We start from the raw sequence: 21,986 nt of genomic DNA, 5'->3' as shown, positions 1-21,986 counted from the left end.
ACCTGACCATGGGATGGTGGGGCTGGGCTTGGGAGGAGGGGCTCTGGGAAGGAATCCACTCTCGGTCTCCCACAGACCCCAAGCTGACCAGCTGCGCCACCAATGCCAGCATCTGTGGGGATGAGGCACGCTGCGTGCGTACTGAGAAAGCCGCCTACTGTGCCTGCCGCTCAGGCTTCCACACTGTGCCAGGCCAGCCCGGATGCCAGGGTAGGAAATCAGGGTTGTGGGAGAGAAGCCCCAACTGTTGGACTCCCCATGACCCTTCTGTGTATGTAACCCTCAGACATCAATGAGTGCCTGCGCTTTGGCACCTGCTCGCAACTCTGCAACAATACCAAGGGCGGTCACCTCTGCAGCTGTGCCCGAAACTTCATGAAGACACACAACACTTGCAAAGCGGAAGGTACAGAGCCAGGAGAGGACAGGAAGGGTGGATGGGGCCAGGTGCCACCATGATACAAAATAGTGCTACCCTGGAATGGAACATTTCCCTCCACACACCTTTGCCCAGGCATGGACCCCCAGATCGAAGATTCAGTATGCTGGGCACGGTGTGGCACAAGCAGACAGCATAGCCTCTGACTCTAAAGTTCAATGGGGAGAGCACTCCCATATAGCACACTTGAAAGCTTCCTCTCTCACCACTCTCAGGATGAGAGCACACTCTGGCACACTTACACTGTCACATGTGCACCCCCTACATATTCCCCATATGCTTTGGTGCACACCTGCACTTCCATGTGCTTATATGCAAACACCTACACACATTCCTATGCATACACATACCCTACATGTGCATGATCTTGTAGATACACAAAACCATGCACTCTTACACCTGTGTATACCCATACCCTTCTATGCCATGCACATAAACTCTCACATGCATGAGTACCCACAAGCCCTTGTCAGACAGCATGAGTCAGAGTGCTATGATGCCATCTAGAGGCCATGAGGGTGCAGAAGTCCTTGAGGCTGGAGGGGCAGGGACAGACTTCTGGAAGAGCAGGTCACAATAGATCATCTCAGAGAAGAGCGGATCTTCACAGGTTAGGCTGAAGCCCTAGGTCCCAGCACTGGGAGGATGAGCATCCTCTTCTGGCTGGAGCAGATGGTCGATTAGGAGTGAGGATATTGCTGGGGTGATAGGGGCTAAAGTGGGAACCCCCTTCTCCTAGCACCAGACCCAGCACCCCACAGCCCAACCCCAAGCCCTGGCCTCCTTCTGCAGCATTTTACCCCCACCTGACATCCAACCTGTTGCCCTTCCAGGCTCTGAGTACCAGGTCCTGTACATTGCTGATGACAATGAGATCCGCAGCCTGTTCCCTGGGCACCCCCATTCCGCTTACGAGCAGGCCTTCCAAGGTGACGAGAGTGTCCGCATCGATGCCATGGATGTTCATGTCAAGGCCGGCCGTGTCTATTGGACCAACTGGCACACAGGCACCATCTCCTATCGAAGCCTGCCACCTGCTGCACCTCCTACCACTTCCAACCGACACCGAAGACAGATTGACCGGGGTGTCACCCACCTCAATGTGAGTGCCCAGCTTGATACAGATTGGGTGGAAGAGTTTAGTAGAGCAGACAGTTCAGAGAAGAATTTGAAAAGGACAGAAGGGGGCAAAGAGTGAGATTAGAAGGCATGGGTGGTGAGGATTACATTCTAAGGCATGGACAGAGCAGTCAGAATTATCAGGGGTTGTCTGTGTCACGCGCAGCCCACGGCAGCAAGGCAGACTGACCCTCAGCATCAGAGCCCACCTAATTCCTGATCATGTCTGCCACCTGTGTCAGTCTTGGCCCATTTACTCTCTGGCCTCACTATTTTCATCAATAAAATGAGCTAATGATCCCTATCTGGGGCGGGGCAGGGCTCAGTGGTAGAGTGTGTTGAGCAGACAAGAAACCCTGGATTTGATCCCCAGCACCAGTGATAATAATAACAATACCTATCTTGTAGTCTTTTTTTAGTGAGGATTAACTGGCAAAACATGTGAAAGCTCCAAGCCTGGCATATCCTTAAAGTCTAGGACTGGTTGATGTGGGGCAATGTTTCACAGGGGCAGGATGGCAGACCCAGGGGTGGGGATCATGGGAAGGAAAAAATAAAAGTGGTGGCCCCTGAGCCCGAGATCCCTATTCAGATTTCAGGGCTGAAGATGCCAAGGGGCATCGCCATCGACTGGGTGGCCGGGAATGTGTACTGGACCGACTCTGGCCGAGACGTGATTGAGGTGGCACAAATGAAGGGCGAGAACCGCAAGACACTCATCTCGGGCATGATTGACGAGCCCCACGCCATTGTGGTGGACCCACTAAGGGGGTGGGCAAGGGTCCTAGGGGGGAGGCATATGGGCTGGTGGTAGGAAGCCCCTGGGCAGGGGGCATGGGCCCAGCATCCACAAGCACACCCTTCCAGGGTCCTCCTCAGGTACTCCAGTCTTCCAAGATACCCCAGGCCCTGGCCCTACCCAGTGCTGCCTTTGCTAGGGACCCCCAGCAGGGCCTGCTCAGTGCCCAACCTCCACTTGGGTGGCTTCAAAGGCAGCCAGGTTATGGATATCCCCTCTGCTTCAGGGACATCTCTTCCCATTTACACATCTCTGGCTCGGCACACTGTGGTTTTAGAGTAGAAGGTGTTCACCTGGTCAGAGGCTGTCTCCCGTTCCTCTCTGTGGGAGGGAGACAGTGCACCCTCCTCCTGAAACCTAGCAATCCCTGTGCCAGACCAGGCACCCTCTGTCTCTCCTCATTTTGCCTCCCCTGACTCTCAGGTAAGACCCATTCTCACCCCTTCTCCCTCCCCAGCACCATGTACTGGTCAGACTGGGGGAACCACCCCAAGATTGAGACCGCAGCGATGGATGGGACCCTTCGGGAGACACTGGTGCAGGACAACATTCAGTGGCCCACAGGTCCATTGGGCAGGGGTGGGGCTGTGGGAAAGACAGGCTCTCCAAGGCTAGTGCTGCAAAGTCACAAAAAAGCTAGTGAGGGGCAGGGCTGGGGCTGGAACCAGGCATAGGGCTTGTGGACACTTTTCCTTGATAAGTGGTTGGGAGTGGTCATGTGAGAAGGGTGCACTGTCCTGGACACTGAGTCAAGTCTGTCTTCACCTCTGATGTGGCAGAGGCTGAGCCCTCACAGCACTCCCTGCCCTCCCCCAGGCCTGGCTGTAGATTATCACAATGAACGACTATACTGGGCAGATGCCAAGCTTTCAGTCATCGGCAGCATCCGGCTCAATGGCACAGACCCCATCGTGGCCGCTGACAGCAAGCGAGGTCAGAGCCCAGCAGCAGCCTTGGTCCCCAACTCTACCCTCAGGCCCCCAACCTCCCAACTGAACCCAAAAACCTCACTCCAGTGCTACCATCCTTCTTCAGCCTGGCCCCCAGCAATCCTATAGGCTGTGCCCACCTGACTCTGGCCCACCTGTCAATTCATTTACTCTACCACTAACTATCAAGTTGTGTAGAGGCAGTAGAAGTGGCAGTTGGAACTTAAAATGTGGGGAGAAGTAGTAGAAGTCAAGCATGACCACAAAAGCCTTCTATCAATAGTGGCCACAGAGGGGACACGTGGGAAATGCTGGGCACAGTGGCACACCCCTGTAATCCTAGCAGCTTGGGAGGCTGAGGCAGGAGGATCAGGAATTCAAAGCCAGCCTCAGCAATTTAGTAAGGCACTAAGCAACTCAGTGAGACCCATCTCTAAATAAAATACAAAAAAATGGCTGGGGATGTGGCTCAGTGGTTGAATGCTGCCCCACCAAAAGAAGAAGGGACAGGTGGGGGGAATGTTGATATTTTGGTCTGGATGTTTGGAGTTTGAGGTGCCTGGGAGCCATGGGGACTGGTATCCTGAAGGATGTGACTGCAACCCAAGATTCCTCTGATTTCACTTGATTTCAACTCCTCCCCAGGCCTAAGTCACCCCTTCAGTATTGATGTCTTTGAGGATTACATCTATGGCGTCACCTACATCAATAATCGTGTCTTCAAGATCCATAAGTTTGGACACAGCCCGTTGATCAACCTGACAGGTGGCCTGAGCCATGCCTCTGATGTGGTCCTGTACCATCAGCACAAGCAGCCTGAAGGTAAGGGAGAGGGAGAGCCCGGGGTCTGGAAGGGAAGGTCCAGGAGCACCAGGTCTCCAAGCCATGGACTCAGGTCTGAGTGAAGAAGGGAGCATTCTGGGTCCACAGGGCTTGGGAAAGGGTCCTGCTCAGCATCTGCCTCCCACACCTGTAGTGACCAACCCCTGTGACCGCAAGAAATGTGAGTGGCTCTGCCTACTGAGTCCCAGTGGGCCTGTCTGCACCTGTCCCAATGGGAAGCGGCTGGATAACGGCACCTGTGTGCCTGTACCCTCTCCAACACCCCCTCCAGATGGTACGTTCACACTTCTCCCCAGTGCCCCACCTGCGCCTCAGGACCTTCCTCCCTTAGGTCCTTGACCTCCCCTCATCTTTGTTGCCCACTCCTCTCCCCTTGCCCTGGCTTCTCCCTTTGATGAGTCCCTCCTGCAGCTCCCCGACCTGGAACCTGCAACCTACAGTGCTTCAATGGGGGTAGCTGTTTCCTCAATGCACGGAGGCAGCCCAAGTGCCGCTGCCAGCCCCGCTACACAGGTGACAAGTGTGAGCTGGACCAATGCTGGGAGCACTGTCGCAACGGGGGCACCTGTGCTGCCTCCCCATCTGGTATGCCCACCCCCAGATCTGCTCCTTGTTTATCCCTGGCTCCCACCCCTCTGGTTCCACCTCAGGCAAATGCCCAACCCCTGCCTACCTCGCCTGGCCTCAGCCTCACCTCCTGCCTCCTCTCTACAGCTCTGGTATCCAGTCCCTCTGGTCTCTGCCTCCCACCCAGGTCCCCCAAGCCCTATACCTCTGTTATAGGACCAGGTAGTTCCTAAAGCCATAATTCCACTCATACATCCTCTCCCACCAGGCATGCCCACGTGCCGGTGCCCCACGGGCTTCACAGGTCCCAAATGCACCCAGCAGGTGTGTGCAGGCTACTGTGCCAACAACAGCACCTGCACTGTCAACCAGGGCAACCAGCCCCAGTGCCGATGCCTACCTGGCTTCCTGGGTGACCGCTGCCAGTACCGTGAGTGAGCCATCTCTGGGCCCCAGGGGAGGAAGGGGAGAGCCAGGACCCATGGAGGCAAGTTCGGGGGAGGGAGGCCATATACAGCTGAGCCAGGCCCAGGCTGCTTGTGCTACTCACAAAAGTGTTGGCACACCTCCCTGAGGCAGAAAGCCCCCTGGACATCAGGACTATGCAAGCAAGAGCAGAGCCCTTCTAGCACGCTCAGGGATACCTTTGTGCCCTGGAGCTTGTGATACGGGAATAGTAGGAGACCCAGGAGGAGGTTGGAGTCATCCATGGGACCAAGGCATCTTTTCAGGTGCCTAGCCACCCCTTTGGAGGGCCCCATGAGGGTGGGGCATAAGGCACTTCCTGTCCACTCCCAACTATAGGGGAGTGCTCTGGCTACTGCGAGAACTTTGGTACATGTCAGATGGCTGCGGATGGCTCCCGGCAATGTCGCTGCACTGTCTACTTTGAGGGCCCAAGGTGTGAGGTGAACAAGTGCAGCCGCTGTCTCCAAGGAGCCTGTGTGGTCAACAAGCAGACTGGGGATGTCACCTGCAAGTGAGTGGGCTCCTGCCTCCATAGTTCTGCCCTGTTCCAGCCATATGCCCTCCATCCTACTGTTGCCACCCCAACCCTATCCTGGTGCTTCCTTAGCATCACATACTCCTTGACCAGCCCCAGCCCCAGCTCTGACTCCTTCCCACAGCTGCACCGATGGCCGGGTGGCCCCCAGCTGTCTGACCTGCGTTGGCCACTGCAGCAATGGCGGTTCCTGTACCATGAATAGAAAGATGATGCCTGAGTGCCAGTGAGTTGAGCTTGAGTCTTACCCAGACATACATTATCCCTCCGTTCCTCAAATCTGAGCAGGAGGACCATGCAATTTCCCTGGCGGCAGCAGCTGTGGAGGTCTTGCCTGTTCAGCTCTGCCCTCCTACCTGCAGGTGCCCGCCCCACATGACAGGACCCCGGTGTGAGGAGCAGGTCGTCAGCCAACAGCAGCCTGGACGTAAGTGGCAGGGGGTGTGACAGGCAGGGCTGCTGGGACCTGCAGCAGTCTGGGCCTCCTGACTCATTCTCTCATGACCTCCCTCCAGATATGGCCTCTATCCTGATCCCTCTGCTGTTGCTGCTACTGCTGCTTCTGGTAGCTGGAGTGGTATTCTGGTATAAGCGGCGAGTCCGAGGGTGAGCCACCAGGAGTCTAGAAAGTTCTGGACATTATTTTGATACCCAGTCTGACCTCCCATACATCCCCCCCCAGAATCTCTGCCTCCTTAGACTCATGCCTCTCCCCAGGGCTAAGGGCTTCCAGCACCAGCGGATGACGAACGGAGCCATGAACGTGGAGATTGGGAACCCTACATACAAGATGTACGAAGGAGGAGAACCTGATGATGTTGGTGGCCTGCTGGATGCTGACTTTGCCCTGGACCCTGACAAGGTGGGCTGGAGGAGAGATTGGAAGGGCTTCCAGGGTAGGACTAAGAGGCTATGGGTAGGGTGATTTAAGGTGTCAGGTTGGATGATGGGTCAGAGGTGGGGTGTGGGGTACCTGGGCCACAGAGCCCAGCCCCTGAGCCCCACCTGAACCCTCTGTTGCTTTACAGCCCACCAACTTCACCAACCCCGTGTATGCTACACTCTACATGGGGGGCCACGGCAGCCGTCACTCCCTGGCCAGCACGGACGAGAAGCGAGAACTCCTGGGCCGTGGCCCTGAGGACGAGATAGGGGACCCCTTGGCATAGAATCCTGCTCCATTGGACTTCCCCCAGAGAGCCCCTGCCAGAGAAGTCCTTCATTGAGCCCCCTCCCCAGCTAGCCCTTCCCTGGCCCTGCCGGATGTATAAATGTAAAAATGAAGGAATTACTTTTTATATGTGAGTGAGCAAGCGAGCACAGTATTATCTCTTTCCATTCTCCTCCTTCCTGCCTGCTCCTCAGTACCCCCCATGCTACCTTGTGAGGGCAGGGAGGGCTCTGGGGGCTCCTGCAAGTATGAGGGAGCCCACCTCCTACTTTCCCACCAAAATGTACCCCCCTGGGAGAGCTTGTGGTGCAGCCCCCCACAAGACACTTTGTCAAGGTCCTACTCTTTCCCCCTCCAGTTCCCCCTTTCCCAAGTCCCTGGGGGCTAATTCTGGGGAGATAGAGTTCTCTGCTGCCCCTGTCTGGAAGATTTGTCTCTGGCTGAGGTAGGAAGGGAAGAATGGAGTTTTTTAGTTCTTGGGGAAGGATGCCCCAAGACCTGGCCCCTACTCTTATGGGCACCTCAGAGATGACCATGCTCAGTAACCTCCCAGACAGGCCCCCACTCTAGTGCCCTCACAATGGCTCCCAGGGCTGGAAACCTTCATTGGTAACAGACCCCCAACCTCCCTTCCCCTGGGGATGAGGAAATGGGGCACACCAAGGAAGGGCAAGTGGGCAGCCCCGTTTTGGGGACATGAACGTTTTAATAATTTTTGCTGAATTCCTTTACAACTAAATAACACAGATATTGTTATAAATAAAATTGTAAAAAAAAAAAAAAAAAAAGAAAAAAGAAAAAAAGAGAGAGAGAAAGAGAAGCTGCTTGTGTCTGCCTGCGAATGTGATTATGGGCTGGGCTGCGCTTTGGGGCTTCAGCCACCAGAGGGAGCCGAGATCTTACTGAAGGCAGGCTTGAGTGTCCTGCTCTCAGTTCCCTTCTCCTGGAGCCCCTTCCTTCTCCATCTTGCTATAGCAGGGAAAGGGGATGGTACTGGACTTGGCAGGAAGGACCTTTTTCTCCTGGATATGTGACTTTGAGCCAGTGACTTCACTGCTCTGAATCTTGTGTGCCCTCTGGCTCTAGGACACTAACTCTGCATTACCACTTCCTTTGGATACCATCACCCCTCCTGCCCCATATTATCAACCACAGTAAAAAATCCCACTGGAAGGAATGAATATATTGGGTTGTGAAGGCTTTCTAGGTCTTCAAGATGGTCCCCTGTGGCGTTCTCTGCCCACATTTGCTCTCGAAGTATTGACATCTGACTTCATAGAGACTGATCAGATGCCAAGAGTAGAACCCTGGATTTAAATGGGAAGGACTGAAGGAGAGCTGGACACACCAGTTTGCCAGGCCCATCATCCTTCAACAGATCCAGCTCACCAACCATTTCAGACATTCTAGAAATTGACAGAGACAATTTAAGTTGTCCTTGCTCAAAGAGGGGAGCCTCTTTGGAGAAGGTCACACAGCTTCACACCCCCCAGGACTGAGAGGAATAGAGCCCCACTCCCCCACAACAGCAAAATCAGAAGAGTGGCTGCAAATGCCTGATGATCTCTTATCCAGCTTCCAAAGGGAGAATATTGCCTTTCATTCCCTTACTGGTTCAACTTCTCCAGGATATGCCTCCCTGGCTTTCTCCTTCCTTGGAAAAGCTTCTGGGTTTAAGCACCTTCAGAAACAAGAACCCATCCCTTCCTTCTCAGTCCTGAAATTCCCATTTCCAATCTCATCCTCCAAGCCAACTCTGAGATCCACTTCCTCACCCCCACCTTCCTGGACACCTAAGGTCCTGGAGGGAGCAAACCTCCTGGGAAAAAGAGGTGTCCTTGTTAATTACTGAGAGACTTGTGTCCCTATATGGCCACCAGGTGGCATTAGAACTCCCGCTGCGCTGTTTATCCTGGAACCTAGCACAGCCCTCTCCTCAACACACTTAATTATGCACCTGTGGGGAACCCAGGCCAGCCTCTCACTTCCCCGCCCCGGGCTATTTTGCCATACACCCCTCCATCCTCTGCCAGCCAGCTCCCCTCTCTATCCCAGCGCCTGCCGGCTCACCAGCCCCACCCGCTCACCCCTCCCTCTGCCAGTCGTGCATCTGGCGCCCCCGCGGGAGCCACTGATTCTCTGCTTGTCGCCTAAAAATCCTGGGCATAGGGAGAAGGGCTCCCAGCTGCAGCTTAGAAAGCACACCCCTCTGGTAATCATCCTCCCTTTGCTGGCCAGGACTGGCTAAGAGAAGATCCATCAAGAGTGAACCTCCCAAACTCCCCATCCAGCAAGGTGGGAGGAGCCTACAAGACAGAACAGAGACGTGCAGAGCCAGGGACAGAGGCTAATACAGACTGATATAGATTCAGAGATGGGAAGATATAGGGACACAGGCAAAGACCCAGAGACAAGGAGTAGTGAGTGTGTGTGTGTGTGTGTGTGTGTATGTGTGCGCGCGCGCACGCGGGTGCAAGCCCAGTCATGTACCTGTATGCATATACATATGTGTGTAACCACAGGGAAATCAGGTGACTTGAGGCTAGCAAAAGGAGGATAATGGGATGGATTGTGCCTCCCAAAGTTCAGGACCTTGGTGATGGGCTTCTGTCATAAGCACCCTAGGCCTGGGTGTGCCCACTGCTGAACTTGGCACTGGGACCCAAAATTCTGGTTGGGGCCATCTGACCTTATGCCTCTCAACACCTCTGTCCCTTCCTTCCTCATTTCTCTGCTCTGTCTGTACCCAAGTCCCTGCTTCCTGGCTTCTGTTTCCCTGAGTGTTACTACTTCTGCTTCATCCTCTCGCCATCCTTGTCTTTTCCCTCTTTTTTTTTTCTTTTTCTTTTTATGTCTGTCACATCCCATATCTGTCTGTCTGTTTCTTTGCATATGCCTGGGCTTGTCCTTTGGACTGCCAGTGCCAGTGTACACCTGTGTGTACGTCCATCTTTGTGGATATTTGCCTCTCTGCCAAGGCAAGGTGGAGAAGTGCTGAGGACCTGGTTGGGTGTGCTCATCTCTTGGCCCAAGCTTGCATTTGTCTGTCTCTGTTACTGTGAGCTCCTGTGTGTGTGTGTGAATCAAATGTATCCACTGTGTGTTGGTGTGCATCTCTGAGTGCTAGTTTCTGTGTGAATATACTTTGCTCCACATGTCTGTGTTCACCTCTACCTTGTGGTAGGCCATACCAATGCATCTGCGGCATGCCTGGAGGTTGTGTGCATTCAGGTCTCAGGGCATGGACCTGTCTCTCTATTTCTTTGCTTGTTCCCATCTCTCACTGCCTAGGGTTGGTCATACCACAACCTCAGCCTCAGTGCATAGCAACAGCTGACAGCTGAAGATTCCCTGGGCAGGGAAGACAGAGACTAGAGGGAGGAGGGCACTGATGAAGAAACAGCAGAGAGAATGAGAACAGAGACAGATGCTGGGGACAGAGACAAGGACAGAAACAGACAGGAAAGGGGAAAAGGATCAAGAAGAGGTGGTGGTGGAAGATGGGACAGTGGAAGGGAAGGGATAGGCTACATCAAGACTCTGGGCAGGCGGCATTGAGCTGGACTTCCCATGCAGCGCCTATGCAGTGGGGCGCTGTAAGGTGCAGAGGTCAGAGTGGGTGGGGGTCTAGGGACAAAGGTGAATGGGCCAGTAGAGCCTAGGGGTCCTGAGACTGCAGAGGTGCCGTAGGGCGGAGGTGGGGGGCGGCGGGCGCCGTTTGTCAGCCCTATTGACAGACGTGATGGGGTTTCCGTCTGTGATCAATGATTCTCATCTCCGGGCCGAATGAGCCGCGGGGCGCCCATCCATCCCCGTCAGCGCAGAGCCACGGCAGCCGCCTGAGGCCCCACCCCGCCCTCACCCCAGCCCCTGCCCTGCTCCTGGCCCCTGCCCGGCTCCTGCCCTGGGACCCACCTTGGCCCAGGGCATAGACGGGCCCCGGGACATCAAGGGGCCCTGGTCCTGCAGCATCGCTGAACCTCGCCAGATTCCTGCTCCGCGGTGCCCCCTTTACACGAACAGTCCCAAAGCCTCGAGCCCCACGCCCTTTCCTATTCCTCGTCGGTGCACAGACCCGGCTTCTCGAGGGCGCGGCCCCTGAGCCCCTCAACCCTCCCCGCTTCGCACCTGGACCAGGGGCGTGTCTGGGGCGTGTCGGGGTGAAAGTCACCTTCGGTGCCCCCAGCTGGGCGGGAGGGGGCGCGCGGGGCGCGGCCGGGATTGGAGCGCCGCGGAGCCCCGCCCCCCCCGCCCGCCCGAGTCAGACCCAACTTTCTCCCCCGCCCGCGCCCCGCCCCCAGCGCCGCGCTCCGCTCCTCTCGTTCAGTCCGCGGGCCGCGCCGCCCGCTCCCGCCGCTTCGGCAGCCACCCCGCCGCCCAGCAGCCCGGAGCCCCGCGCCCTGTCCGGCTGTCCCCGGGACCCGCCCTGACCGCCCAGCTCGGCCGCCCGGGAAGATGCGACTGCTCGCGGAATGGCTCCTCTTGCTCTTTGGCCCTTGGCTTCTTAGGAAGGTAAGGGCTGCAGGGCTGAGGCGCGAGCGCTGGGGGTCCTCGACGCGAAGGTCCCAGAGTACTAGAGGATCTGTGCGCCCGCCCCGCCCCCAGCTCCGAGCGTCCCAACTTTGCGCGGCGTGGGCGAAGCGGACAGACAGACTGCTCGCTTCAGGACTGGCACTCTCCCAGCGCAAGTTGGGTGAGGGTTGGGGCGGGGGGGTACGGGTGGAGGCCGTACCCGGATCCGGCTTCAGGCGCGGCGGGGGAGGGGACGAAGCGCGACCCGCGAGTGCGCCAGACAGAGCGGGAGTGCGAGACAGACAGACAAGCCAGCCGGGTGTCAGCCTTGCTGTCTTTCCGCGCCAACCTCGCTCGCCTTTCTCACTGTCTGTAGGTCCTTCCACCCCTCCACCCCCGCCTTCCCATTTCTCTTCTCTGCACTTGTCACAATGCCAGGTAGGCGCTGTGTTGGGAGCATACACGGCCCGGGCACACGCTCATACACGGACCCACACGGACACGGCTGAACTTGGCTACAATCTCCCATAGCATTTCCCGCGGAGACACCATCTCCCCTGTATAGCCTCACAGACACACCCCCCTCTCTCGACCCGCGATGGGGGCTGCTGTCTCAGGGACTCTCTCCTCCCTGCCCCCACGCCTCGCTGCTGCCTCTTTCCCCAGGGTTCTCGGAAAAGGACCCAGAAGCCAAGGGGACCCAGAATCCTGCCTCCCTCTCTACTTTGAAGCTTCAGCTCATGTACACAGTGTGCATGTGTGGGTCAACGTGTGGGCTGTATGCCTGCCTGCATGTGTCCAGGGAAGCCAGGCTTGGATGTTTAGCCCTGAGGCCCAGGGTGTATGTGTATGCTGAAGTGTCAGGGTAGTGATGTTGGCGTTGCATGGATGAGTGCAAGTGCCTGCTTCACAGTGCAGCCATCTGTTTGTGCCCAGGTGTGTGTCCCACAAAGGGGGCCTAGGCCCTTGCCCTCTCCTTCATTAGCCTCCCTAGTCATGGTTTCCCTGTTTCCTGCACCTCAACGGGTGACCTACCTGGTTTAGGGGCAAGCAGGTTGCTCTCTAAACCCCCACTCCCTAAGCCCCAACTCCCAGTCCATATGGAGTCTGGAAAGGGTTCTCCCCCAACACTTGGACCCCCACCTGCCCAGCCCAGTTGCCCTCAGCAACTCTAGCAAGATAGGGGCTACTCCAGTGAAGCTACCAATAGAGCTCTCTAATTCTCCCAGACCCACCTGGTGACCTTGAGGAACCCCCTCCATGAAAACCGCTTTCACGGGTGGAAGACTCTTTTGGATTTGCTGCCCAACACTAAATTAGAGGTCTACAGAAGGGTGTCTGGCCCACCACCACCCTTGTGTGAAGGCACAGGGTCAAGAGGTGGTAGGGATGACACTGCCCTGCCTCTCATTTCTACCTCCTCCCCTCTCCTCTTCATTCTCCCCATCAAATAAACTCCCCAGTGGACAGATCTGGTTTAATTTTCTTCGCCCCCTGAAGGGGAATGAAACATCTGGTGGAGACTTGAGGGAGAGTGAGAGTGAGGATATGAGCGATGGGATCTATCTGAGTGTATGTGAGAGCTGCAGCTGTAGGGCCTCTGTGTTGAAGTCAGAGGGAGAGAGATATCTGCCATTTAGTCCAGTTTGTGTGCATGTGAGGATCTGTTTTATGCGTGGTGTGTGTGTGTGTGTGTGTACACACTGTGAGTGTATGAATATGTATAATTGTGATGGACAAATGTGTGCAGAGAAGTGTCTACATGTCTAAATACCTGCCTATGTGCTTATGTGTATTGGTGAATAGAGTGTGTGCACATGTGTAGGCCCCAGGGACTTTGGTGCATTTCATGCTGGGGCACATATGTCATCTGTATATGAATCTGGGGTTTTTGAGTGCATCTGTGTGTTTGTTTTGAGTGTACTTGAATATAGGTATGGGGTTGTAAGCTGCAGATGTGTTCATATATGTGAATGTGATTTATGTGTGGGTATGCCTTCAGGGATGTCTCAGTGTCAGCACTAGGAGTGGGGAAAGGTGAGGCTGACACTGGATGAGAGGCTCGTGGGGACAGTTTTCACAGTAGCTCTTTGGAAACCCCTAACCATCAAGCACTACCAGCCCTCTTCTTCACTAGTCCTTTCTTCAGGAGTTCTCTGTCTTCTTCCTTCCTGCTCTAGGATCCTGGTCTCTCAGGGTCTGGGACTTCTGGCTTCTACTGCTTCTGGCTTCCATTGCCTTACTGCCAGGGCTGCTTCAGGATCTTTCTAATATAGTGTCCGACTCCTTTCCCTCTGTATCTCTGATTCCCCCACTTTTGCCAAAGCAGCTGCCTACTGGGAGAAGCAGCAGGCGATCAATAGTCACTAATCACTAATCACTAATTACTAATTAGCTGGGGGAGGGCAAGGGAGGGGCCCTGTGGGACCTTTCAGCTCTATCCTGCCTCAGGGAAGGATTAGGCCCCAAAGCCAGTCTTTCAGAGCTGGCTGGCCACAGCCCCTGGTCCAGCCACCACCTCCCATCTCCTTACCCTCCTCTAGCCCCCCCCCCCCAGCTAATCTCTGGCTGGGCCACTTAGGCACGCACAGCCTGGGCTTGGGCCCAGAGCTGCCGGCAGGGATTTGGGGGTAATCAGGGGTGGCAGCTGTGCTAGGGACACAGGGAAGGGGGCTGCTGTGACAGTTCCCTGGGGCAGAACCTCCTGTGGAAGCCCCACATCCTGAATGGGAGGGGTGCGGCTGGAAGGAGAATTTAGAGGATCATGGGTTGGGATGAGTGAGGAACTAGAGATCCAGGAAGAGATGACTGACAAAGAGGTGAGGTAAGAAGGACAGAAACAAGGCAAAGAGGGGCCACTGGGGTCAAAAATTGTGGAAGGGTAAAATAATTCCTGAAAGCCAACAGCAGGTGGGGGTGGGGGGTGTCACTCACAAGGGTTAGAGATGGAGTAATTGGCCAGGAGATGGGGAACTTCACACAGAGCCCCTGTAACTCAAGGCAGGCATGCGGGAGGGGAACAAGGTAACAGAGAGGGGTCCTGTCATGGGGGGAGGGATCCTCCCTTGGGTGCAGGGAAGTCGGAGGGCTTCCTTGAGGAGCGAGCTATGGAGCAGGGATGGGGAGCAGGGAGTGCGGCCTTGAGCGTAGGAAATTGGCAAATCTCACCCTCTCCCCCGCCTGCCCCTCCTCCACCTCCACCCCGCCCACTCCCCCTCCGGCTCCGGCTTCGGGAAATTACATCCCCGCTCCGCGGCTCCCCCCCACCCCCACCGCGCCCCCGAGCCGGCGCCTTTATAGGCACATTTATTGCAATAATAAAGTGAGGCGCGGGGCGGGGGGTGGGGGGCGGCCGTTCCCGGGGGGACCGCGCCGGCTCTAGGAAGCAGGGAAATAAAATAAAATAAAATAAAATCAAAATTCAGATAACGGTGAGCCTTGCGCGGCAGGCCGCGAGCAGGCGGGCAGGCGGGGCTGAGGGGGAAGGGGCGCCCGGCCCAAGGGCAGAGCCCACCCCACCCCACCCGCAGTCCCCCGCCCCAGCTAGCTGTAGTAGGGTCTGGAATAAGGTATCTTTGCCTCCACCCCATCACCCCCGCCACCCCCGGCCTCTCCCAAAGCCTGATCCTGCCTGGCCTTCTGCCTCTTCCTTTGGCTTCTCTCATACCTGTCCTCAGCTTCTATCTCTGTCCATGTCTCCAGTCACTTTCCTTGCCCTCTATTTCCCATTCCAGTCCTCACTGGCTTCCTCCATCCCCATCTTAGGTCTCTGCATCTACCCTTATCCCTGTTTCTGCTCAATAACCATCCTTCTCCATTTCTGTTCTACCCCTACTCTGTCCCCATTACCATCTCCCCATTCCCAGTCCCATCTCATTCCTGTCTGACCCCAATGCCCATTCCTCATCTATCATCCCTACCCCATTTTGGCTACCATCCTTTTCTGTACCCTTTATCCATTCCTCTGATCCACACCCCATCTGCATCCACATCCGATGTGTCTCTGTCCAGTGCCTGTCCACTATTTCTGTTCTCCTCCGCATCCCTGTCCCCATGTCTATCCTTGTTGCATCCTTGTCTCTGAATTCTGTTGCTGTGCCTTCCTAGTCCCCAATGTCATTCCTGTTCCATCTCTGTCTCAGTGCTCACCCCATCCTGTCATGTCTACCCACCTCTTGTCCTAACTCCCTTCTGTATCTGTGATTCCCAGCCAGACTTCACCCCATCCTGATTGTGATGCCCTTGTCTCTTTCTAGGAGCAGGGGCTTAGTATGCTCTTTCTCCCTCCCCACTTCAGGCCTGGATCATTCTTTTCTCATCCACAGGGCACTGTTTCCTCCCCCAGCCAAATCCTGAAAACCCTGACCCATGCAGAGAAATGACTGGCCCAGGGGAGGTGCACCCTGCAATGCGGCTGGGGGCTGACAGACTATCCCCTGCCCCAGCAATCTCATCCCAAAAGAGCCCTCTCCCCCAGTGGAGCTTGTTCTGTAGCCAGAGATGCCTTTAACTCCCCTCAGGTGCATGGGCTCACTGCTTTGGGGGCAATGCGCCTCTGGCTTGGCTCCTACCCTCTTGGGCCTGCTGAAGCACCCCCCCCCAGCTACCACACACCTCCCCCCCACCATGTGCTGGCAGTGGTGCTAGCCTCTCCCCTCTGCAAATGTCACCGCGCCCAATTAGCTTAATTAAACCAGCTCTGCAGCGTGAGGACCCCACCTCAGACAACACCCTGCTTCCGCCCCTAGTCGAGGAAGGGGAGAAGGGGTCTAAGCAAAGAGGAGCTCCTTTACCACCTAGTTACACACACACACACACACACACACACACACACACACCACTGCTACAGCCTGAAGGACAGAAGACTGCCTCAGTTAAAGACAGAAATGGGGGAGGGGGGACAGAATCCTGGAAGATAGAAATTAGAGGCAGAGACAAAGTGGAGGAAGAAACAGAAAGAGTGAGAGAAGGGTGGGGAGAGAGAGAGATGAAAAAATAGTGGAAAAGGGAGAGCAAGAGAGGGAGAGAGTGCTGGCGATCAAAGAAGCCAGAGGGAGGATTTTATTTTATTTTATTCCATGTTCCCATTTCTCGGCTCGTTTCCTCACAGACTCTCCAGCGCTCCCTGTCTAACCCCCACCCAAGGTCGCTTTGGCTGCCTCCCCTCAACTCTTCCCTTGTATCTGGGCTGTCTCCAGCCCCTGACGTGTGTGTGGGGGGGTGTAAGTGTCCAAAGCCCAGGGATTTGCCAGGATCATAGAAGCAAAGACAGCAATTTGTCTGGTATCAGAGGTGGGGGTACCTCTTGGCACCTTTCCCTATCCTGTCCAACCCCATTTCCTCCCCTAGTCCCTGTCTCTGAGGAGTCACTGGACTGAACCACTCCTGGCCAGGTCTTGCTGCAGGACATAAAGCATGCTGGGGTGTACTGGGGTGCATTTGGAGTCACAGCATGTGGGGAGGGGACTTGGATGTCTAGACTTTCCTGGAAAGAGCAGCAGTTGGGTTCAGAGGGTTAAGATTAGGGGTCAGAGTTCAATAATGCACATCTTGACTTTCTCCCTAGAAGCTTGCCCACTCCCTCCTCCAATGCCCTTTCCAGGGCTCAAGCCTACCTCTTGGATTTTGGTCCTTTTCCCCTGGGAAGTCTCTTCTCCCTGCCCCTGTATGCTAAGACTTCTTCCCCCAGCCCTTCTCAACCCCACCCTCCCAGTGTTAGATGCCAGCTCAAGCTTGTCTGTCTGAGTCAATCATTCTTGCTGCCTCCACCCCCCTCACCTGGGCTGGGAGGAGGGTTGCATGGGAGGAAGGAGGAGGGGGGCGATAAATATGTATGACGACCGGGTGGCGGCAGCATTAATAACCTGGGATCGCAGTGCTGCAGGGAAGGGGACCAGGCGGTAGAGATTCTAGCCCAGTAGCTTGGCTCTGCATTCCTGTCCCCTGCGGACACGTATTGTGTACACATGGGTGTGTGCAAACAGAGGGGGCACCTACACTGTTCAGGCCTCCTTATGTACCCAAAACTCTTCAGCCTGCAGGCCAGTATGTCTCCCTCATATACAATTCACATACACACACACACAAGAACGCAGACCATACTTGTACTGTCACTATGGGTACACCCCCTCTAGAAAGAGCTTTAGACATGGACAGAGGATGATAGGAATTCACACAGGAAAAGTGACAACCTCCATACCACCAAAGGTAGGCATATAACAAACCCAGACACACAACACAACCACCACAGACACTACTACTACAAATTGACACACATAGCCTCACTGGTATCAACACACAGACACACAGCCAATCCAAGCACATATACACAAATCACCACAACTGATGTACATCCACTACAAGCAGGCATAGACACACACAGCCTCCTCAGACTGATATACATAGACACACAAACACACAGACTCACCACAGCCACACCAACCACCACAGACTGATACATATACAGTCTGTATCAGTTTGACACACCAGAGCAACTCTGGGTAGAAAGATACACACCATTTCAGGCTAACAGGAACACAGCCATCCCAGACCGACACAGACAGTACTGTTCCCCCACCCCCAGGACCTGAACGAAGTCAGGGCCACACCAAACAGCACAGTGGTGGCTAGCACAGGCTGACTGACACTCTGACACGCTCTCGGTTCCTCTCCCTCCCGCTCTCCCTGCTGGAGCGGCATCTCCATATTTCTTCCTCTCGCTCTCTCCCCTTCTCCTTCACTCTCGGCCACCCCCCACCACCACCACCACCCAGATAATTGATGGCCCGGGCCTGGCCCGGACGCTCCCGCCTCTCGATCCATCTTGTACTAGCGCCCGCGCTGTCTCCCAGATCGGCCGCCACCTGAGACACAGAGACGGTGAGCGGGCGGGGGCAGTTCCTCCAGTCCTCTCCCAGCCCAGGGAAGGGCGGTCAGGCGGCCTCCACCACAGCAGGAGCGCTGCGGATTGAGAGGGGAGCCCGAATTGAGAGGGGAGCCCATTTAGCCCCAAGCCTCAACCCACCGCACGGGGACTCTTCTCCATAGCTCAACCGGTTCTCAGCGGCCCTTCCCCGCTGAGCAGTCAGGGCTGAGGCCAGGAAGCGAGCTCTAGTCTCCGCAGAAGCTGGGAGGTCTTCCCACCTCTTTCTTGATGCTGTATGTTGAGATGGTCACGGCCTCACATGCTCCACTCCAACTCTTCCGTGGCCTATTACTTGGAACCATCCATGGGCCAGGTGAGGAAAGAAGGAGGCCTCCTGGACCCATTCCCTACTCACACCAATGCCCACACTGGATTTGGCATTTGGGTTCATTTTGGAGCTCAGTGGAGAAACACAGGGATTCTCAGGTCATCTCACAGATACTGGAAACTGAGGGCTGCAGATCTATTCCAACATCCACTCCTGAACTACCCGCGGAAGACTGCATGTGGTCTCCTTGTGGCTGCAGAAAAGGGCTGCCAGGGTAGGGCTCAGGCAAGGTGGCCAGGGCCCACTCTAGCATCTCTCTCTTCCCTCCTCTTTGTTCCTACACAGGTCGTCAGTGCCCAGATACCAGAGTCGGGAAGGCCGCAGTACCTGGAGCTGCGCCCAGCTACTCCAGGAGGGGGTGCCCCTGGCCAACAGCTCCCTGCGTCCAGGTCTTCTGACGGCCTGGGGCTGGCCGGCGCCTGGAGCTGGGCCTGGCCGGCTAACCACACGGGGGCGCTGACCCAGGCGGGGGTGGCCGGGGCGCTGCCGGCTCAGCGCACTAAGAGGAAGCCGTCCATCAAAGCCGCACGAGCCAAAAAGATCTTCGGCTGGGGGGACTTCTACTTTAGAGTGCATACCCTCAAGTTCTCGCTGCTGGTGACCGGCAAGATCGTGGACCATGTGAATGGTACCTTCAGTGTGTATTTCCGCCACAACTCCTCCAGTCTGGGCAACCTCAGTGTCAGTATTGTGCCACCTTCTAAGCGTGTGGAGTTCGGGGGCGTCTGGCTGCCTGGGCCTGCCCCCCACCCACTACAGTCTACGCTGGCCCTGGAGGGGGTGCTTCCTGGGCTGGGGCCCCCTTTAGGGATGGCGGCAGCTGCGGGACCGGGGCTTGGGGGCACCCTTGGGGGCGCACTGGCAGGTTCACTAGGCAGCGCTCTGGGAGTGCCCGGGGCCAAAGAATCACGCGCTTTCAATTGCCACGTGGAGTATGAGAAGACAAACCGCGCTCGTAAGCACCGCCCGTGCCTGTACGACCCGTCGCAGGTGTGCTTCACTGAGCACACGCAGAGCCAGGCCGCCTGGCTCTGTGCCAAGCCCTTCAAAGTCATCTGTATCTTCGTCTCCTTCCTCAGCTTTGACTACAAACTGGTGCAGAAGGTATGCCCAGACTATAACTTCCAAAGTGAACACCCTTACTTTGGATAGCTCCCCTGGCCCGGCCCTGAGCATCCCGCCAAATCCCAGCCTCTGTAAGTGGGACTCCTCCCGATATCCCTCCGCTCCTGTGGTCTCCTCCACTCCTGCTGCGGAGTGCGGCGGAAGGGGACAGCCCTCATCAGCCAGTGTTTCCCTTGTCCTTATGGGGAGTGCCCATGAGGCTGTAACCCCCTCAGATACACCCTAACGTGGAGAGATAAGGGCGCAGCCCTAGAATGGGCGGGGTTTGGAGGTGGTACCAGGGTCCTCTTAGTCCACACCGGATCCCCTTTTTGCTTCTGGCGCTGGGCTGGGCACTCCCCTTGCCCGTAGCTTTAATAACACCTGGCCTGGCACCCTTATCCCACCCAGACATTCTGGCCCCCAAGCGCTTGTTCTCCTGTGCCCCTGGTAAAGACTAAAGGTCTATTAAACCCCTGGCCTATCCTTATCCCTCTCTGCCTGCCGTTTGCCTGTCCCTTTTTCCTCCCAACCTCGCAGAAGCAGAACTCCTAAGCAGGGGCACTCAGCCCGGCCTCTGCCCTCTGCTTGCTTCCCTCTTGTCGGTGCAGTGCAGTTCCACCTGCCCTCTCTGGCTGCTTCCTCTCGGTGATATTTTTTTTCTACGCCAAAACAGACGGGAAAGGGAACAAAATAAAGTGAAATCCAATACGTGTCTGTGTGAGACCTTTGTAGGGAAGAGGAAGACAGATGTGAATTTCTGTCTGATAGAGACCTGGCCAGGGCCTCCTCCATCCGTGACTGACGGGGAAACTGAGGCAAAGGTGACAGAGCTAGCACCTTGGAGGTCATCCAAGACTGGATCACAGAGAAATGTATCAGACCCTTGGAGTAAGAACTCTACCTGGGGTGGGGATTCCCCTCTCTGCAGAGGGCAAAGCGAAGCTGTTGCAGATAGAATGAGTGTTAGACCTGAGTGGGAACTACCAACGCACTATTTGGGATGACTTGAAAAAGAGGGAGATTCAGGGACAGAATGGGCAGAGCGCTGACAACCTGCTAAGCTCCGCGGAGCTTGGAGGAGGAGGTAGGTTGGGAGGGAGGGGGAACAGTGTTTGCGGCATCTGGAGTCATCGATCTTCCTTTTCCTTCCTAATTTCGTGGGCGCTGAGTTTGCAGACGGACGAAGAAGGGAGGGAGCGTTGGGATGACAAGATGGGGGAAGGGATGAGCGCGGGTTTGGAGGGCGGGGCCTCGTAGCCGCTGCTAGCCGCCAGCAAACACAGCCCCTTTCAGCCAGCTGCCCACCCTCTCCACCCGCGCCTTCAGCTCCCTCCTGCAGCCTCTGCTGCTAATTTTATCCGCCCCCAACCCTGGCCGGGGCCGCTAATTGGCTGCTGCTTCATTAGCAGTTCTCAGCTCAGCAGCCCCCCTCCCCTTGGGACCCCCATGACTGGGGTAAGAAGGGGTGCAGACAAGCTGAGGCACAGAGGAACAACTCCTCTTCATCCTGCTTTCTTTCTGAGAAGTCCGGGGTCAAGATGCCCACAGGCAGAGATCAGTGCTCACCAAGGGATTGCCCACTAGCTCTGGCCTGACAATGACTCACCAGCATGCCTGAGAGTGAAAAGTTGGTGAGCAGAAAGTATATATCAGATGGATGAATGGATAAATAATGGGATCAAGTGAAAGAAGGAAGATGGAGAGAGGTTCTGGGTTAGAGATCGGAGGAAGAATAGCAAAGAAGTCTCCTTACACAAGGCTTATTGCTGAGAACACCTGGAAAAGCTGAGAGCCAGAGTGGGAAGGAAGTTAGATCTAGGGAGGGACACTGAGGCCTGATATGAAAGACAGGTATGAATGAATGGAATCAGCAAGTTAGCCTATCTAGGCCTCAATCTCCCCAACTGTAAAGACATAATAAATAAAAAAGTCACATTGCACCTGTTGAATTTTGTCATCTGTTCACTTCTTGATGTCCCAGTAGTCGGTGAGCTCTTCTGGAATCTCAGGGCAATGGCGTGCTGGCATGAAGTAGAAGGTCAATATGTGTATTGAATTAATTTATGTGTAATGGTACTGTGTAATGCAATGTTTTTTTAAAAAAATATTTATTTTTAGTTTTCAGCGGACACAACATCTTTGTTTGTATGTGGTGCTGAGGATCGAACCCGGGCCGCACGCATGCCAGGCAAGTGCGCTACCGCTTGAGCCACATCCCCAGCCCATGCAGTGGTTTTTAAAACT

At 55.6% G+C, this 21,986-nt stretch overlaps 2 protein-coding genes across 3 annotated transcripts in view; both read left to right on the top strand.

Annotated features, from left to right (window-relative positions):
• Positions 1 to 6,997, top strand: part of Lrp1 (LDL receptor related protein 1) — an 80,465-nt gene extending 73,468 nt beyond the window's left edge. The window contains exons 74-89 of one of the 2 annotated variants that reach the window (XM_046466584.2): positions 76 to 210; positions 287 to 406; positions 1,273 to 1,541; positions 2,151 to 2,329; positions 2,815 to 2,921; positions 3,174 to 3,290; positions 3,932 to 4,108; positions 4,263 to 4,403; positions 4,541 to 4,714; positions 4,965 to 5,126; positions 5,501 to 5,675; positions 5,824 to 5,925; positions 6,062 to 6,126; positions 6,215 to 6,305; positions 6,417 to 6,561; positions 6,728 to 6,997. In XM_046466584.2, coding sequence (XP_046322540.1) covers positions 76 to 210; positions 287 to 406; positions 1,273 to 1,541; positions 2,151 to 2,329; positions 2,815 to 2,921; positions 3,174 to 3,290; positions 3,932 to 4,108; positions 4,263 to 4,403; positions 4,541 to 4,714; positions 4,965 to 5,126; positions 5,501 to 5,675; positions 5,824 to 5,925; positions 6,062 to 6,126; positions 6,215 to 6,305; positions 6,417 to 6,561; positions 6,728 to 6,868 — 2,300 coding nt within the window. In that variant the 3' untranslated portion in view covers positions 6,869 to 6,997. Of the gene's footprint in view, positions 1 to 75; positions 211 to 286; positions 407 to 1,272; positions 1,542 to 1,966; positions 2,120 to 2,150; positions 2,330 to 2,814; positions 2,922 to 3,173; positions 3,291 to 3,931; positions 4,109 to 4,262; positions 4,404 to 4,540; positions 4,715 to 4,964; positions 5,127 to 5,500; positions 5,676 to 5,823; positions 5,926 to 6,061; positions 6,127 to 6,214; positions 6,306 to 6,416; positions 6,562 to 6,727 lie in introns of those variants that run through there. The other variant, XM_046466585.2, reaches the window with a different exon arrangement.
• A 4,189-nt stretch (positions 6,998 to 11,186) lies between these two features.
• Nxph4 (neurexophilin 4) lies at positions 11,187 to 20,452 on the top strand. The gene is made up of 2 exons (XM_046466582.2): positions 11,187 to 11,382; positions 18,921 to 20,452. The coding sequence occupies exons 1-2, from the start codon at positions 11,326 to 11,328 to the stop codon at positions 19,785 to 19,787; spliced, it is 924 nt and encodes a 307-aa protein (XP_046322538.1). The 5' UTR covers positions 11,187 to 11,325; the 3' UTR covers positions 19,788 to 20,452.
• Positions 20,453 to 21,986: the final 1,534 nt, after the last annotated feature.

The sequence above is a fragment of the Marmota monax genome, unplaced genomic scaffold (assembly GCF_021218885.2).
Source record: "Marmota monax isolate L192 unplaced genomic scaffold, Marmota_monax_Labrador192_F-V1.1 WCK01_AAM20220418_F8-fsc00151, whole genome shotgun sequence".
NCBI lineage: Eukaryota > Metazoa > Chordata > Mammalia > Rodentia > Sciuridae > Marmota > Marmota monax.
The sequence above is the reverse complement of the archived record's forward strand: the minus strand, read 5'-3'. Positions and strand labels throughout refer to the sequence as shown.